This window comes from Phoca vitulina, unplaced genomic scaffold (assembly GCF_004348235.1).
Source record: "Phoca vitulina isolate PV1807 unplaced genomic scaffold, GSC_HSeal_1.0 scaffold53, whole genome shotgun sequence".
NCBI lineage: Eukaryota > Metazoa > Chordata > Mammalia > Carnivora > Phocidae > Phoca > Phoca vitulina.
The window spans coordinates 9,961,175-9,979,375 of NW_022589756.1; the positions used below are offsets into that span (position 1 = coordinate 9,961,175).

General features: G+C 48.4%; 1 protein-coding gene across 3 annotated transcripts in view; it reads left to right on the forward strand.

Moving 5' to 3' along the window:
• The window catches only part of MSRA (methionine sulfoxide reductase A), a 427,462-nt gene extending 413,037 nt beyond the window's left edge, over positions 1-14,425 (forward strand). For 2 of the 3 annotated variants that reach the window (XM_032389234.1, XM_032389235.1), the window contains exon 6: positions 13,020-14,425. In XM_032389234.1, the coding sequence (XP_032245125.1) occupies positions 13,020-13,184 (165 nt within the window). In that variant the 3' untranslated portion in view covers positions 13,185-14,425. The remainder of the gene's footprint in view (positions 1-13,019) is intronic. The other variant, XM_032389236.1, reaches the window with a different exon arrangement.
• The last annotated feature ends 3,776 nt before the right edge of the window (positions 14,426-18,201 follow it).

An 18,201-nucleotide genomic window follows, 5' to 3' on the forward strand; every position in this document is an offset into this window, starting at 1 on the left:
GAGAGAGTTGGAGGGGGGGAGGAGAAGCAGAGAGAGAGAGAGAGAGAGATCCATTTCCTGTCAAACTAAAAGCCATGAAAGTAAAACTCCTATAGGAAAAGTCATTTGAATTCCTTTTCAAAACCAGCAGACCTCAAAGGGAAGATCAAATCAGGAGAAACCAGCAGTCCTTGAATGCGTGATTGATGTACGTCATCTCGTGGCTGGAGGAAGCACTGCTTTGGCTGGGGCAAGTGGACAGTGGCCCAGGTCAGCAATACAAACCCGAGCTGTTTCCCTGGTCCGAGGCTGAACTCCCCAGCTCAGCCGTTTTCCTTTCCAAGCCAAGCATGCAGCCCAGCCCGACCCAGCCTGGTGGGGCTCCATCTTTCAAGGCACGAAATAGAGAAGAAGGAAGGACCCAATTTCTCTTGCACCCAGCAAATGATGCTTGGAATTTGTAAGGTATGGGGAGGTAAAGGATGACAACTAAGTAATGGAAAAATAAGCAATAGCTACCTCCTTCCCCAGCGTCCCCACCTTGGCTCAACTGGTCTTTAAGACGTTGCCGCAGGCCAGCAGGTGAACCTCAGAGGCATCTGCCAGCTTTGCCTGGGTTTGAGTGGTTCCTTTAATCTTGTAAAGTGCTTCTACATGTCACTGTGATTGCAGGGCAGAGCATGAACAAAAAGCGTGTACTGAGTTACCTTAAATGGGAGCAAACAGAAAAAAAGGACCGTAACCTCGATGCCTCCCAAGGCCACTCCTCCATCTGCTTTCATCTCTTCCTGCTGTTCGGAGGGGTCCCTTCAGCTTTCCCACTTCTCCTCTCCAGGCCTTTCAGCCAATTCCCAATTCGACATCCGCCCCCTTCAGGACCCACCTTCCCAGCTGGGTTAATCTTTCCTTCCTCCATGTATTCCAGCACAGTCCCTCTGCCTGGCACGTGCATGTATGTCCTGGCTCTTTTGACAGAATTCTGACCTCCCGATGGATGGACAGTGGTCCTCTAAAAGCCCCAGCATGTGGGCGTGGCTCCCACTTTGTCCCATTCTGGCTGTCATGCCACACCCACAGGCAGTCGCGTCCTCACTGTCTCCTCTATCACTTCCATCTCTAAGCCACAGACTCATCACAGGGAGGTTTGTCTTCTTCGGCTTACAGCACCCGCCAGCGCCTAGCGCGGTGCCTGCTACATGGTAGGCACTTACGTTGTAATGGCTCACATACCCGTCATTGCCCCACTCTGGGGAGGGCTGCCCCGGGCCGCCTGTACATGCCTAATGCCCAGCACAGTCAGTGGTACACTGATTGCTGAAGTCAGTTAATTAAGTGGAGCTGGAGAGTTAAAAACGTGTTTGCAGAGAAGTGCCCGGCCTACACGGAGCTGTGCCTGCCTTCCATGACGCTTCAGCATCATACCCCACACCAGGGAAAACCAGGCACCTGTAATAGAAGGAATAGACTATTCTGTGCGGGGATTGTGCTCCAGATTGCCATTGCCCTCGCGCCAGGAGCCAGGGTGATGGAGCCACCACTGTGGTGGTGGTGATGGAGCTGTGCTGGCCACTGGCTGAAGGGGAAAAGCTCATACTGGCACTGGGCAGCTTCTACCCAGAAACAACATAGGTCCCCCCACCCCGTCACGGCCTGACCAGAGCCGGTCACACGGGCAACCTGACTTCCAGAGGGAGGGCAGGGGATGTTGGTGGCCAATAATAGAGCCTGCCATGCTTGTCTGCTAGAACACAGCTTCTCAAATTCTAATGTGCACCTGGATCATTTGGAGATAAGTTTAAAATGCAGATCCTGATTCAGTCGGTCTGGAGAAAGGGCCAGATTCTGCATTTCTGACAAGCTTCTGGCCCATTGTCCACCCTCTGAGGAGCAAGGTAAAGCTTTGGATCCTTACTGGCCAAATTGAGCCCTCTCTCTTTTCCCTTTCTTAGCAAAGGCTTGTAGCTCTGTCATTTTGTGTGGCAAACCAGGAACAATAGTCTCGCTGGTTAGAAGACACTTGTGATTTTCCTCAAGGGTGAGGGGGACACAGAGAAATAGCTGAGGAAAGCCATTAACCGCTCCACACAACTACAGAGTCCAGGGAAGGACAGAGCACAGGGATGCTGTAGCTGTTCTAAGAAGGCCAAACTCATTCCAGCTAGAGGCCACCATTTGCATAAGCAGGTTTTATAAATGGACCAAATTAGATCTAATTGTGTCACCTTCTTTCTACTTTGCCTCCTTAGTTTCACTGGAAGGGTCAGTGCAGCCCTGATTGGGCCTCATGAAGGCTCTAGCCCCTCTGAGCACTCACCTTGTCAGTGTCACATCCTTGTTCCCCGAGCCCTGACTTGTCCCCCTTGCATATGGTAACGGTCACCAGTGGACTCACAGGGGGTGATTCCGTGGTGCCAGAGCCTGGGGCTCCTGTCCTTTCAGGGTCCTCTGTGGTGCAGAACATGAGGAGCCCGGCTCTCTCCTCCTTGTGGCCCTGCCACTATGGGCCGGGGCAAACGGCTCGCTGCACACCTGCAGATGTGTGGGTGCTCCGTGCTCTCCTGAACTGGAAACGCATGAGTTCCTGCTCATCTTGGAATAGATGGTGTTTTTCTTTCTAGTGGTTTTATTTAAAAGCCATGCCAGTCATTTTGCATCCCTTCCAGAAGTTTTGATTGATGGCAATCTGGTCAGCTAGAAGCTGCCAATGGAGTAAAACTGCTGACTTGGGCATTGGCATTGACGGAGCTTGTTAAGCCTGAACGGGGTGTGCGTGTGTGTGCGGGTGTGTGTGTGTGTGCATGCAGGATGGAAACATAGCATGGGATTTGATGGAATTAGATCTGGAAAGAACTGAAGGGGGTCTCTCAGTTCAGAAAGGGAAAGCAGGAACCAAAGAGGGGGCTATGCCTCGTCCATGCTCCCTGCTGCCACTAGAGGGCAGAGTGAGGAACAGAATCCAGGTCTCTTGCATTTGCTTGGATGAGACTTAATGAGGCTTCAAAAAATATGAATCGAATGAGGTTTGAACTGCAGTTACCTTCCTCCTTTCCTGGTGACTTGCTCATTAGCAACACAGCCATTTCTCAATGGGCCTTCAAACTATGATTGAAAGTAAGGACATCTGTCTTGAAAATGTTCATTGCTGATTGGATATACCCGCATGTTTCTAGAACCCTGTGGATGGGGAATGGGCATGTACCATGATGACTTTGAACTTGGTGGCCCCATCTAAAGGTTCTGAATATGGGGCTCATGGGTCGACTCTAGAGGGTCATAGAAACCTTCAAAATTATAAGCAAATATTTGATTGTGAGTTTATGTGGAAAGACTGTCCATAGTGTTTATTAGATCCCCAAGTGAATCCATGACCCTCTAAGATGTTAAGAACCACTGCCACAGATTCAAGTTTTTTTACAGTGATACATTTTCTAAAAAGCAAAAGGTGTCTATAGGTTACTTCATCTAAGGTGGGATTGAAAGTGTATATCACACAGCATCCTCCCGGGCACTCGTATACACATGCATATGAGTGCACACTCGCGTGCCTAAGTGTGCACGCACACCTCTCCCACACACATGTGTTAGTGTCTGTAGAGCCAATGTCCTCTCTTCCCTCCCTGCCCTGATGTGTAGAATTCCAACAGAAGGTTCTTAGTGGGTTCATATTGACTGTTTCTACCTCAGACATGCTGCAGAGCAGAACAGACTCAGCTGTCCAGGGTCTTGCTTCCCCTGTGTTCCCAAATTCAAGGGACAGTATGTAGGTGGGAAGGACCATGGAATCCAGAGCGGAACAGACCTGTATTCTTTTTTTTGTTTTGTTTTAATAAAGATTTATTTATTTATTTATTTGACAGAGAGAGCGAGATAGCGAGAGCGGGAACACAAGCAGGGGGAGTGGGAGAGGGAGAAGCAGGCTTCCCGCAGAGCAGGGAGCCCGATGTGGGGCTCCATCCCAGGACTTCCTGGGATCCTGACCTGAGCCGAAGGCAGACGCTTAAGAGCCACCCAGGTGCCCTGAACAGACCTGTATTCTTGTCCCAGACTCACAACTAACACTCTGGGCACATGAGCCCATGAGCATGGGCTTTAACTTCTTTGAGTTTCCTTGTGGGTAAAGTCAGAAAAATGGTCTCCCCACCCCTGCAGGACTGCTGGCATGATGAAATAAGAGAATGAAAGAGAAAGCACCCTATAGCTTATATCTGCCCCACTAGCCGGGTCCGGCAAACTTCTCCTCTGACTTCCATCAGAAAATCGATATGGAGCCTGGCACTTAAAACACAAACTCCGCTTTCCTGACACTTTGAGTAGGTCTCCTGTCATCTCTTGGAATCAGGTGATGCTTGGGAAGTTGTGGCATTTGCTATTTGGAGGGCATCTGTCCTTCTGAGTGAATGGGAGGCAGACAATCCCAGCTTTCTCCCTATTTGGTGACCTTAAAGGAGCTGTCCGTGTTAGTTTTCTGTCTTGGTAATGCAGTCGTTGGCACAGGGGATCCGATGAGGTGGGACAAGAAGAGTAACCGACCACATGTTTGGGGTGAGTCTTTTCACCGTTGTACTCCTTGGGCGCTTCTTTGGAGGAGTTTAGCATCCTAATAGGAGGCTACTGATAGAAGCAGGCCAGGAAGTATCTAAGTAACTGTTGTGGGATGTGCTTGTCATGCAGCAAAATATAGTATTTGACAGCTAAAAAAAAAAACAAGGGGAAGTGACCCCAAGTGTCACTGATGAATGAGTAGACAAACAAATGGCCTCTTATTCGGCCTTACGAAAGGAAGGATGTCTGACACAGGATGGACCTTGAGGACATGATGTGAGGGAAAGACGCCAGCCTCACAAAGACAAATACTGTGTGATTTCCCCTTACATGAGGTAACTAGAGTAATCCGATTCACTGAGACAGAAAATACAGCGGGGATGCCAGGGGCTATGGGATGGGAGGGATGGATGGTTATTATTTAATGGGCAAAGAGTTTTAGTTTTGCACAACGAACAGTTCTAGAGATTAGTTGCACAGCAATGTGAGTGTACTTAACACCGGAAAATGGTTAAGATGGAAAATTTGAAGTCATGTGTATTTTACCATGATTAAAAAAAACAAAAACAAAGTCAATGAGATGACCTGAGAAATCTACATCACACATTCTGAGTTCCAGGGAAGTGAGCAGGGTGGGGGGAGAGTTTGATCCCAATATAGGCTGATCCATGTTTAGAACTCTTTTGGAAATTTTGAAATGATACATATCCCTCTCTAAGGGAAAGTTACATCCTCATCTAGCCAGCTAGGGCAGTGTGCCTTATTGTAATAATGGAAATGCTCAGGAACCGGGGGTTCTAGTCCTATCTCTGCAGCTTACTGGTGAGTGGCTTTAGACAAGCTTTCTCTCTCCTTGGGCTTCACTGTCCTGTGCTGAGCATTAAGAATAATAATTCCTCCCTCTTAGAGTTAGTGAAAGCCTCACATGGACTAGAGTATGTGAGGAAGCCCTTTGGAGACACTGCAACTCAGGACGAATGCCTTGATCTGTTCACCTGGTCTGTTCACCTGATCTGCCTTTATCTCCTAACCTGGTCTGCTGATGCTCCACCATAGCTGTGGCTGCCAGGCTGTGCTTTCTCAGGGTGGTCTAAGAGTCCTTTCCATGCAATATGTTGAGTATACTTGGGCACTCAGAAAAATCTCAGTGAAGCTAATAATAAGCTTGCTAGCAGGTTGCATTAAGCAGAACGGTCACGTGTTCATTAATTTCATTAAAAGAAAGGCTTCCTGCCGGCAGCTCTGGAAAGATGGGTGGGGCCCTAGGCCCTCCTGTTGGCAGAACATCTATAAGGGAATGGCCCGGCAACTTTCTTGGATATTTGTGGTGTTTGGTGGGGGGCTGGAGACACCTGTTTTGGGGGGGGAGCTCTGCCATAGCTTATTGATGATCACCTCTTTCTCTTGCCCCCCAGAGGTCAACTGCGCAGCTGTAGAAACAGGGAGAGCATGGCGGGTGGACGTGGAGACCTATTTTAGGAGGGCAGGGTGGGTGGGCTAGCTGTCCTCCAGCATGGGGGCTGAGGGTAAAGGAAGCCAGTGTTGTCATGTAGTTAAAATGTGCCAGAGTGCCATGCGCTTTCTGTGCCTTTTCTGGGATCCTCCTAGTAGCAGCAAGCTAGGTATTGTGCCCCTTTTACAGATAGAAAAACTGCTTCTGGGAAGAACAGGATGTAAGAATAAAGGCACAGGGGACTTTCTGGGGCCATCTAAGGAAAAGGTGAAGTAAGAATCTGTGAGAAAAGCACGACTGATCAATTTTATTAGGTGACCTTCCAGAGATTTCCTGATCCAGGTGTCACACAGATGTAGGTTATTTTAGTTGGGTCCCACTTCCCTCCAAAAATATCAGCAAGAAAAAAATTTCCACAAACAAGAAGCTTTGGATAATTATAATGGAGTCAATAAGAGTAAGAGCAGAAAAATGAGGGGTAGGGGAGTCAGGCCCAGATCATTCCTTCCTCTGGAGCTGGTCCTGGTTGAGGAACCCAGCAGAGGGGGCATGCAGGGCTGGCTTTCCATGTGGCAGTGGGGACCGAGCCCTAGAGCCTGGGGAGGGGAAGGACTAGTTGAGCCCTGTGTTTGACCACTAAGAGAGTGATTTCCTGGTAACATTATAGTGGAGTTTTAATTTTTTTTTTTTTTGTATTTGAGTATAGTGGATGCACAATGTCACATTAGTTTCAAGCGTAAGACATAGTGATTCAGTAAGTTTCTACATTCTGCTGTGCTGATCACAAGTGTAGCTACCATCTATCACCATACAATGCATTACAATATCCTTCACTGTATTCCTTAGCTGTGCCCTTTATTCCTGTGCCTCACTCAGTCCATGACTGCAAGCCTGTATCTCTCACCCCCCTTCACCCATTTTGCCCAGCCTCCCCATCCTCCTCCCTTCTGGCAACCATCAGTTTGTTCCCTGGGTTTATAGGTCTGATTCTGGGTTTTGTTTGTTTATTCACTTGTTTTTCTTAAATTCCACATATGAGTGAAATCATGTGATATTTCTCTTTCTCTGACTTATTTCACTTAGGATAATACTTCCCAGGTCCATCCATGTGCTCACAAATGGTATGATCTCATCCTACTTTATGGCTGCATAATACTCCACTGTGTGTGTGTGTGTGTGTGTGTGTGTGTGTGTGTGTGTGTGTGTGTACCACATCTTCCTTATCCATTCATCTATTGATGGACACTTGGGCTGCTTCCATATCTTGACTATTGTAAATAATGCTGCAATAAACATAGGGATGCATATATCTTTCAGTGTTTTGGTTTTCTTTGGGTAAATACCCAATAGTGGAATTATTGGATCATATAGTATTTCTGGTTTTAATTTTTTGAGGAACTTCCGTACCGTTTTCTGCCGTGACTACACCAATTTAAATTCCCACCAACAGTGCACAAGGGGGTTCCTTTTTCTCTACATCCTCGTCAACATTTGTTATTTCTTGTCTTATTTATTTTAGCCATTCTGACAAATAGAAGGAGATAATTCATTGTGATTTTGACTTGAATTTCCCTAATGATAAGTGGTGTTGAGCATCTTTTCATGTGTGTGTTGACCATCTGTATGTCTTCTTTGTAGAAATGTCTGTTCATGTCTTCTGCCCTTTTTTAAATTGGATTATTTGTTTTTATGGTGTTGAGTTGCATACATTCTTTATGTATTTTGGATATTAACCCCTTATGAAACTGGGCGACGTTCTAACACTATGCACAGAAAAGAAACTCAAAATGGATTAAAGATCTAAATGTGCGATCTGAAACCATAGCGGAGGTTTGAGCCAACCTGGCGGTCACTTTGACCAGGCAAAGCCTTGATGACCTGCATTCACTCCCCATACCACAGGGTGGCTCTGTAGAGCCCAAAGGAAGAGCACAGGCTTCTGGGGAGCATCAGCCTCGTGCTGGAGGCAGGGCCCTGTAGCCTGGGGGCCCCTCAGGGATTCAAGCTGCCCCAACTTCTGTGCTTCAGGCCAGAGCATTTACTGCAGCTGCTTTCAGCTCTTTATCTGCTGTGATTTTCCTATGGGCAACACACTTTCATGGGTACAGCCTCCTTTTTGGAAGATACCAGCAAACTTTGTAGGTGATGTGATTCATCATCTCTGTCATCAGGAATGGTACCATCGGCGTGGGCACCCCCTCATAGATAGTGGAAGAGACCACACAGTTGTGGCTTATGTGCCACCCCAGTTTAACTCTCCGGACACTCCCTTCCCTCCCACTGTAGTGGGCAAGAGAGCTGAAGTGGTGCTTGGATTGGGATAGCCCTCCAGCTGCCCTAATTCATGGAGGAAAAGTAAGTTTCTCAGAAACATCGATACATTAGCCATTATTAGTAGCACGTTATTCATGACACCCCCATAACTGACTAGGGCACCTGGTGTAGGCGATGCTATAGGAGAAGACTGAGGTGCATCACCAGCCCCTGAACAGCTTGTGCATGGGGCCAAGTGGACTTTGGGGGCCAGAAGGATCATCTGTAACCCAGTCTTCATCTCTCACTTCCTGCTGCTCTCCATCCCCGCCATTACGCCCCCTCCCGCCCCACCCCCAGAAGAGTGAACAGGCTTTTCAGGAGCTGTCAGAGACGCTGAGGTCATCCTTCTAGGCAAGATTGTTGGTCCCCCTGTATGGACACAGCCACTGCATTGCCACAGTCTAAAGAGTAAACCTACCCTATGGAATTGGCCAGGCGTCTGTGACAAGGAGAGTGACAGCCTGAGCTCCCTGGTCCCCAAGCTCCCTCTTGAGGTTCCTTCCCAGGTCCCCAAGGAGGTATTTGGACTTGAGGCAGCAGCAGGACCCCAAGTAGAAGCCGCTAAGGTGAAGAGAATCCCCAAGAGATCCCAAGACTCAACTGTTTTTTTAAAATTCATTCATTCATTTTGTATGAAGCACTGAGATGAGGTAGAGGAAGAAGACAGTCCATACTCGCGAGCACACGGTCTAGTACGTATACTGCCAGAAGGGAGAGGGAGTGGCTTAGAGAAACAAAGGATGATTGTAGTATAATGTCATAAGTGCTAACAGGGACAGTCCTTCTGTGGGAGCCTAGAAGCTGGAGTCACTTCTGCCTTATAGACTCAGGAGTGGTTTTATAGAGGTGGGGACATTTGATCTCAGTGCTGAGAGATGGGTAGGAGCTCACATGATAGGAAAGAGAAGAAAGAGCATTCCAAGGAGGTTGTGTGCAAGGGGATGGAATGTTCAGGAAATGTGTAAAGTTTAATATGACCCACAAAAACAGTTCTCAGAGAGGGAAAGGAAAGAGTTAGAAAAAGATGAGGGACATGAGGCTGAGGAGGTGAAGCAGAACCCAGCTTGGAAGGGCGGGTGGGTTCTCCTAAGGGATCGGGAAAGGCCTCGCTGCCTGGTTTAAGGAGGTGCCATTACCAGCAATAATCAGTCCCGGTCCCGACTCCTGTTCTCTGCAACCCTGTAGCTTAAACAGTGCAGTGGAAGGGCCAGAGTGAAAGAGCAAAGAGGACTGGCAAAGCCGACCGGCACCGACCAGGTCTGAAGCAGACAGGCCCTCGGGACCCCCATCACTGCGTCCAGCCGTGTGTGTCTGGTGAGACCTCTCCAGGAGACAGGCCTGGGGGCACTGAGGAGACTGACCTGCCCCCGCAGCCTTGCATGTGAGAAAGCAGAGGTGGGGGATATGAAGAAGGAGGAAAACCAGACACTGGTTAGGATTTGGGGGTTCCTGCTCCCTCTGCTTTTACATCCAGTTTCTTTCATGTGTTTTTGTCCCCCCTCCCCTGACACAGCCCTGTGCTCAGGGAGGGCCTCAGCCTAGAGGCTGGCCGGCCCAGTGCGGAGGGGGCAATGTTGACCCCAGGCCCCGTGGTTCCGGCAGCTGTCTCCCACCCCAACAAGAATGAGCCAGAATGTCCCAGCTTAACAGGAGGTGAGGAGGGCAGCCTGGAGCTGTTTTCTGTGGGTTCTCATCACTGTTTGTTCTTGTTTCCTCGCAAATAAAAGTGAGGTGTCTGCCATCTTGTGGCAGAGGCCAGGTACTGCCTGGGCCCCCACAGTCACCTTCCCCTGAAAGGGTGCTGGTCTGCTGGGGTGGGAGCTGGTGTGGAGAGGAGGAGGGAGCCTGGGCAGTAGTGCTCACTGGCACTGGCTTCTCTGCCTCAGTGAAGAAGCTTCTAGAGTCAGCAGCTGTGAACCCTGGGGTCTCGGGAAGGCCATCCTTGGGCATACAAGGAGGATGGCCATTTGTGAAAGAGAAATAGGGTGAGTCGTGTGTGAGGAGGTCACCCTCAGAGAGGACAGAGCCTGGATGGGGATGAGGCAAGTGCTTGGAGACCCTGGCAGACCCGGGAGCTGGGTCCTGGCCCTGAGGGTGAGGGACAGAGAAAGGCGCAGAGGATCTCGACAGCGGGCAAGCTCCTGTGCAGTGTGGCCATAGCCAGGAAGCTTTTGAGGTCCAATATGAGGTCCCATCAGAATATGGAAGACTCACGTCAGCCTGCATGCAATATCTCGGGTAAGAACCGGAGGGGAGTGTCTCTCCATACACGGTGTCTGCAACAGTGTGACTGGATGAGCTCTCTGAGGGCAATCCCATGTGCACATGATTTCTGGGCTCCTGACCAGTGAGGGTGTCAACTCCACTGGTAAAGCTGTGCCCCTTTTATTTGGTATTTGAATGCAGCTATAAGAAACAGATTATTTTAAATCAGTCCTAGAAGTTCTCTGCCTCTCTCAACTCGGGCCAGGAAAGTCAAGTCGTGACCTTATATCCTGTTCTTTCTCTGAGCTCTCGAGGGCGGCCTGAAGCAGCCAGCGCACCACATAGACCTCGTGCTTTATCGTCTTCACCAGAATAGTCCACTGTCACAGCCACCTAGGGTCCCAAAGCCTTCCTACAGCGGATGTTTCTTCACAGGCAAACACTAGCCGTAATTTAAGTAAATGCCGACTACACCCCGTGGGCACTGACCCGCTCCTCACTCACAGTGAGGCCATCTCTAACTCTAAATCTGGCCGGGACAGTTAACCCTTCCAGATTCTCATCCTCACTGAGGTTTTGGTCCCTGAAAACAATTCTGGAACCCATTGCTGTGTTAGCTGGAGATCAGTCACGGAAACAGAGCGTTCAAGGTATTTCAAGCAGGAGGGTGGATTTTACAAAGGCAATTGATGCTTCCAGAGTCATTAGAAAGGCTGTCTGAGGGAAGGTCGGGGAACAGCACCACTGCATTTCGGGATCCCAAGAAGGTACAGAAATTGCTAGAAGTCATTGCTTGTGACTTTGCCTGAGGCCCGCCCGTCCACGATTGTCAGGGTGAGCTGGCAGAGTCTCCGTCTGTTCTTTGGAGAGACCTGTGCCCATCTTCATGGCTGCACCTTGCAAATAATGGCCTCTCTTCTGCCCAATTTCATGTGTGCTTCTCTCATTGGTGAAATCTCAACTGGACTGCCCCTGGCAATAGAGTCTGGGAAATGTAGTTTTCCAAGCTTCCAGCTTCTGCAGTATCAGGGCGAGCTGAGAATGTCAGGGATCAAGACACAATCTCTGACGTGCGCTTTTAAATACGGATGATAATAATAGTCCTTCCTTCATATGGCTGTTGGGAGGCTAAAATTAACACTGTGAAGTCTTTGCACAGAGTGTGGCATATGGTAAGCCCTCGATAATTGCTTGTTTACAAAAAATTGTCAAAACTGAAGTCAGAATGGCTCCTCGTTCTCATTTCTAACCCCTGTAAGGAAACTGGCTGCTTCCGAGCTTTGGGGTCCAACCGCCCGCCTTGGCACGGATCCTGTCCCTTACCATCCTGGGCCTACTTGGCGTCAGATCCTCAGTCTGCCTCATTCTGGCTCAGAGGGCTGGGTGGAGACTCAGGAAGAAGGGGAAAGTTCTCGGGGAGAAAACGGCAGCAGTGAATCATGCCGAATGTTAATACCGGAGTCCCCTTGCTCTGCAGAGGGGAAGACTCCATCTCAAATGGACCAACAGTCAAAGACTGGCCAGATCCCTCATGTGAGCACAAGTCCGGGCTCTGCCTGGCACTTCAGGACCAAATGGAATCCGCAAACCCGGGGTCGAGTCTCTGTAGCCTTGTGCCCAAATGCCCCGAGCAGCCTGCAACAAGGAAGAATTAGGGCACAGCTGAAATCCAAAAGGGAAAGGAAACGGGCTAAGATCCATGGGGAACAATGTCTATTTCTTAATCTGTCTCCTGCCCCAAATAGCTCCGCTCTCCTCCCCCACTTGTGTTTACGTGTCTGTTTCTTTCCCTGGCAGCAGATGCCACCAGGCCTTAAAGTAGGTCACAGAGGGCGGTGATGAGCCCACAAAGGCCCTCAGGCCACGTCCTTCCCTGACCTCAGTCCCCAGGCTCCTGGGGCTGGAGTGGCAGAGCACAGACCCAGATGACCCCCTGCTGTCCAAGGCCCCCAGGCAGGGCCCGAGCTCCCTAGAACCCCAGCGCGTGGGGGTTCCTCGGTCCAGCCTGTGAGTGGGCAGGGGGCCTGTTCTGAGCTGGCAGCAGAGGGGACAGCACTGGGCTGGGGCCGCAGCCCTGCCAGTCCCATCCTGCCCCTGCCCCTCCATCCCCTCCTCCTGCAGCCCTGCTCCAGTGCCCTCAGGGAGGCCCATTCTTCCCAGCACAGCCAGGCAGCCACATGGCCCTGCTGTTTCCCCCGGGAAGCCCTGGGGCCCCTTCCACACAGACCCACGGGGCCCAAAGCAGGGCTCCCAGCCCGCTCCGGGGGCAGCGCTGGTGTAATGAGTAGAATGCAAATTACGGAGTCAGAAAACGGGATTTCAGGTCCCAGTCACCTGAGGCACGGGGCGCTAGGAGCTGGCCCAGAATAACCCAGCTGGGAAGCGGCAGAGCTTGGGCCCACAAGGACCCACTGCACACCCCAAGCCACCCGTGTCTGCCTCCCTCACGGCCGGACCCCCAACCCGGATCCTTCAGACCCTCTCTGCCCAGCATCCAGTCCTCACGGCGCCTTTCTCTCCCCAGGTTCTTTCGGAGCACGGCTATGGCCTGATCACGACCGACATCCGGGAGGGCCAACCCTTCTACTACGCGGAGGAGTGCCACCAGCAGTACCTGAGCAAGAACCGCGACGGGTACTGCGGCCTCGGGGGCACCGGAGTGTCCTGTCCGCTGGGTGTTAAAAAGTAATTTCTCCCCATGTGGTCAGCCCTTGAAGTCACAGCCAAAATGCTTTCAACAAATTGGGCAATGCTTTTGTGGCTCAGGTCAGTGGCTTTTTGAAGTGCACAAAGCGCGAAGGCAGTCAGGAAAATCTGGTTTAATGAGGTCTGATTACATGAAGTGCAATGGCAAGCTGATAACCTGCAGTTTATCTTCTACTAAGTTACGGTGGGAGTTGAACTGTGACATTGCTTGAACTCTTTGGATTGCTTGGGGTCTGAATGAGGATCATGAATACGCTGTGCTCCGTCTTCTTGGGCCTGGGTGCCTGCCGCGGAAGCTGGGGAAGGAAGCTGGGAGATTGTCAGACAAGATAAGGCATTTGGACCTGGGAACTGTACCCTGTCCCACCTCGCATGCCCTCCAGTGCCTTAACATCTGCAGACATTTATAGCCTCAATGAATCATTCACTGCAATATTTTGCTCGACTGAGCCTAGATGCGCAGGGGGCTTTCTCTCCTTTTCGGCCCTCCTGGGGCAGGGAAAAGATGCAAGTTAGCTCGATGAATTCTAATGCTTTGCTTACAGCTATGAGAAATGCTTGTTCTAATAAAAGTCTACAGTCTAATACAAACTGTCTCATGTCTCATCTGTCTTTTACTTTTTAGGCAGGATGTTTCTAAGTATTGTAAGATAAAAACCTCGCAACGACTTTCCCCCAGATGGGAAATTTGATTGAAATTTTTGGGAAATAGGTACACGCCTCTGGCTCCTGGTGCCTTTGGTGATGATAGCGCTTTGCCACATGCCTGTTGCAGCTGCCACATCACGTGCTCTTCTAATTAGAACAGACGTGCAGTCCCTGCCCTTAAGAGCCTTTATATTCAAGACAAGGGGCGAGAACATAAGCAATCAACACGCAATCACATGAACAAATAAGATCATCACAGGTCCTGACAGGTGATGTGAAGATGATGGATAGGATAGGGTAAGTTGTGTCTAGAGGCTGGGGAATTACCTACAGAGAGGTTTGGTCTACACTGGTCTCTACACAAGGCCTCTGGGGGTAGAGAAGGAAGTTAACTGATTGATGCAAAGGAGAAACACAAACATAAGGGAGGAGAGCAGAGCTTTGGGGGCAGGAGGCGATTATGAAATACATTGTTCCCCATGGATTTAACATGTTTCTTTTCCTTTTTGCATTTCCTCTGTGCCCTGAGGCACTGTGGAAAAATTAAAAATAGAAATACCATATGATCCAGTAATTCCACTATGGGGTATTTACCCAAAGAAAATGAAAACGCTAATTCAAAAAGATATACATAGGGGCGCCTGGGTGGCTCAGTTGGTTAAGCGTCTGCCTTCGACTCAGGTCATGATCTCGGGGTCCTGGGATCGAGCCCTACACTGGGCTCTGTGCTCAGCAGGGAGTCTTCTTCTCCATCTCCCTCTCCCCCTGCTCGTGCTCGCTCTCTCAAATAAATAAATTTTTAAAAAGATATATATATATATTAAATATATATATTCCCTTTGCTTATCACAGCATTATTTGTAATGGCCAAAATACAGAAGCAACCTAAGTGTACATCGATAGATGAATGGTAGGGAGGATATGATTGATGTGTACACACACACCTACATACACAACGGAAAGTTATGCAGCCATAAAAGATGATGAGATCTCGTCATTTGCAACAACATGGACAGACCTAGAGGGTATTACGCTGAATGAAATAAGTCAGAGTGATTTTACTCATATGTGGAATCTAAAAAACAAAACAAATGAATAAAGAAACAAAAAGCAGAAACAGGCCCATAAATACAGAGAACAAACTAGTGGTTGCCCGAGGGTACAGGAATGATCAAAATGGGTGAAAGGGAGTGAGAGGTAGGGACAGACTTCCAATTATGGAGAGAATAAGTATGGGGATGAAAGTACAGCATAGGGAATATAGTCAATGGTGTTGTAATCCTGTTGTATGGTGACAGATGGGAGCTACACTTGTGGTGAGCACAGCAGAATGTAGAGTTGTCGAATCACTGTGTTGTACACCTGAAACTAATGTGATATTGTGTGTCAGCTATACTTCTATTAAAAAATTATTATTAAAAGGGAGAATACATACATGGAGGAGATATGCCTAATCAGTCTCAGCATCCCCATTTTGGTTGCCTGCAGGAAAACCTTTCCACATTGAAGAGCCAGAAAGTATAAATGGCCCATGACAGGGAGAAATTTGTAGTGTTTGAGAAATGGAGAAGCCAGTAGGGCTGGAATACTGTGATTGGGGAAGAGTATGGGAGAGAGGTATCTGAGAGGTAGGAAGAGCCAGATCATGCAGAACCTTCGAAGAACATGTTAATGGAACTTGTTTGTTTGTTTGTTCTATTTGATCATCGACAGCCATTGGAGGATTTTTAAATTTCTCCTTTTTTTGCACAGGCTGAGCAACTAGAGGGAAGGTGGAGTTATTTATTTGTGAGGGAGTAGACAGAAGAGAGATCAGTGAATGAATCCATTTTGGCCACACAAAATTTGAAGTGCTTCTCAGGCATCCTCATGGAAATGTGAGGGAGGGCAGTTTGCTGTGAGGTTCTGGAGCCTGGGAGGGATCTGGGAAAGATAAATTTAAGAACCACCAGTATATAGATGACATTTGAGGTGTGAAACTAGATCATCTAGGAAGGAATGTAGAGGGGGAGAGGGGCTCAGAGGATTAAATGCCGGGGTGTTCTGACATACGGAGATCTGGTAAAGGAAGAGGAAAGGAATTTCCGAAGTGACATTTGAAGGAGGCACATAAGGATTTGTGTCCTTGCAGTGAAAACTAAGCACAGATGTATCCCCCAAGAACTGAATAATGATCTGAATGATGCAAAAGAGAAATGCGGATGATGCATCATGAGTCTGGGTTAAACTCAGACCAACTTTCTTCTATAGTCGTACCAGAACATAATAAAAAATGACAAGGAAGCCAGGTCCTTTTGAGGAAGGACCTTGCAGCATTTCAAGAGGTATATACTTTGAATCTTGCCCTAAGCCTTCCCCAGAGGAAACTGAGGGCCTTTTACCCAAGTGACTCTTTACTCAAGAAGTGGAAATAACCCAGGTCTCCTTGGAGTTATTATTTACTGGCTATAAACTGATGTGTTGGGACACCTGCCACCATGGTCTCCTGGGCAGGGTGGGGGTTTATAAAGACCCAACTGATCGAATGGGTGTTGTTCCAAGTCTATCTCACAGTGGGTCTAGCGGGTCTGAGTAACACACTTGAAGTTCTTTCTTCACTCCCAGTATGCCTAATGTGTATTGACTATGTTTCTAGCTTCTGTAAACTTGATGCTTTAAACATCTCCCTGCATGCATATGTTAGACATACGTTGTCTGGACAACCCTGTAATATTCCTGAGCCACCTTGCCTTGGCTTCCTGCCTCCTTTGTGACTCTGCCTCTCCTTGGGAGGAGTCTTCCTCCCAGAGGCACTTTTCCAAATATAAACCAATCCAGACTTCACATCCCCATTCACCTCCTTTATCAGGCTCTTACACTCCAGACCACTATCTACCTGCCCTAAACACCCCAAGGTCACCAGGAGCCAGACAGCTAGGGACAGCTCTTGTGCCCCAGAGCCTGCTAAGATTATTAAAATGAGCTAATCCTAAATCTGCTTACCCTGCTTCACCCCTTCCTTCCCTTGGGAACCACATAAAGACTCTTGCCCACAGTCCCCCCCTCTCCCTCTGCCTCCTGACAGACCCTGATGCTTACCCTGGTAGCCTCCCCATGGCATGGCATGCCTCTTCCTCACGGGCTCTGTGAATAACAAACTCTCTTTATAATGGCAGTCATCTCATGTTCTGTTGGCCTTACCACACCTAAATTATAAAACCTATTAAAACATAAGGAGGATAGATATACCTAATAAGTGACAAAACCCCATTTCAGTTCCCTGATTCATGGAATAAAGATTCCCAGGCTTCCTCACTCCCAGTTGAGTAAAGAAAAAATAATATCTCTGAGGGAATTTAAAATATGAAATTAAATGATTCAGAGGTTGAGATGGGCACACATCCCTGTTTTGTTCCCATTTGGCAGATGCTAAGGCTAGATAGGTCTTGGGCAATGCATGTAGATTATTACACACTTAATAATATGCCAATTATGTGAAGGGCACCAGATATACTTACTGGAACAATTAATATAGCCGTTGGCACCTCATATGTAGCCATTTGCCCAGCAAATATTTTCTTCTCTATCCCTATGAGTAAAGACCATAAGACCATCAGAAGCAGTTTGCCTTCACATAGTAGGGTCGTCACTGTATCTTTGCTGTCCTGTCTCAAGGCTGTGCCAATTCTACTTTACATCATACAAAGAAACCTTGATCATCCTGGCATCTCACAGAACATCAACTGACTCATTGCATTGATGACATTAGATGAATTGGATTTGGCAAGCAGGAAGGAACAAGCAGCCTAGACAGTGGGAGATTTTACCCCCAAAAGTTCAGGGACTGCCACATTGGTTAAGTTTCTAAGTGTCTGGTGATCTGGAGCATGAGAGACAAGTTACTGCATCTTGGACTACCCATCATGATAAAAGAGACACAATATTTAGTGGACCTCTTTAGGTTTGGGAAGCAACAGATAACCACGTTTGGGTGGGCTGATGTGAACTATGGATAACCCTGGATAACCCACCAGATTTGAGATGGACCCAGAGCAAGAAAAGACTCCCCAGCAGATCTAAGCTGACATACAAGCCACCTTGCCAATAGCAGTCCCTAATGTATTGAATATATGTGTGGCAAACAGAGATGTTGGAGAGAAATTCTGGCAAACTTTAGTAGGAGACTCACAGTGTAGACCCTAGGGCTCGAGGAATAAAGCTATGCCCTCTTCCCTTCTCCATAGAAAAGTAACCCCTGACTTGCTACCAGGCCCAGGTAGAGAAGTAGGCAACTCATACTATCCATCATAACCTAGGTACCGTCTGGCTATCTGAACCGCAAAATTGAATGTGCACAGCAGTAATTTATTTTT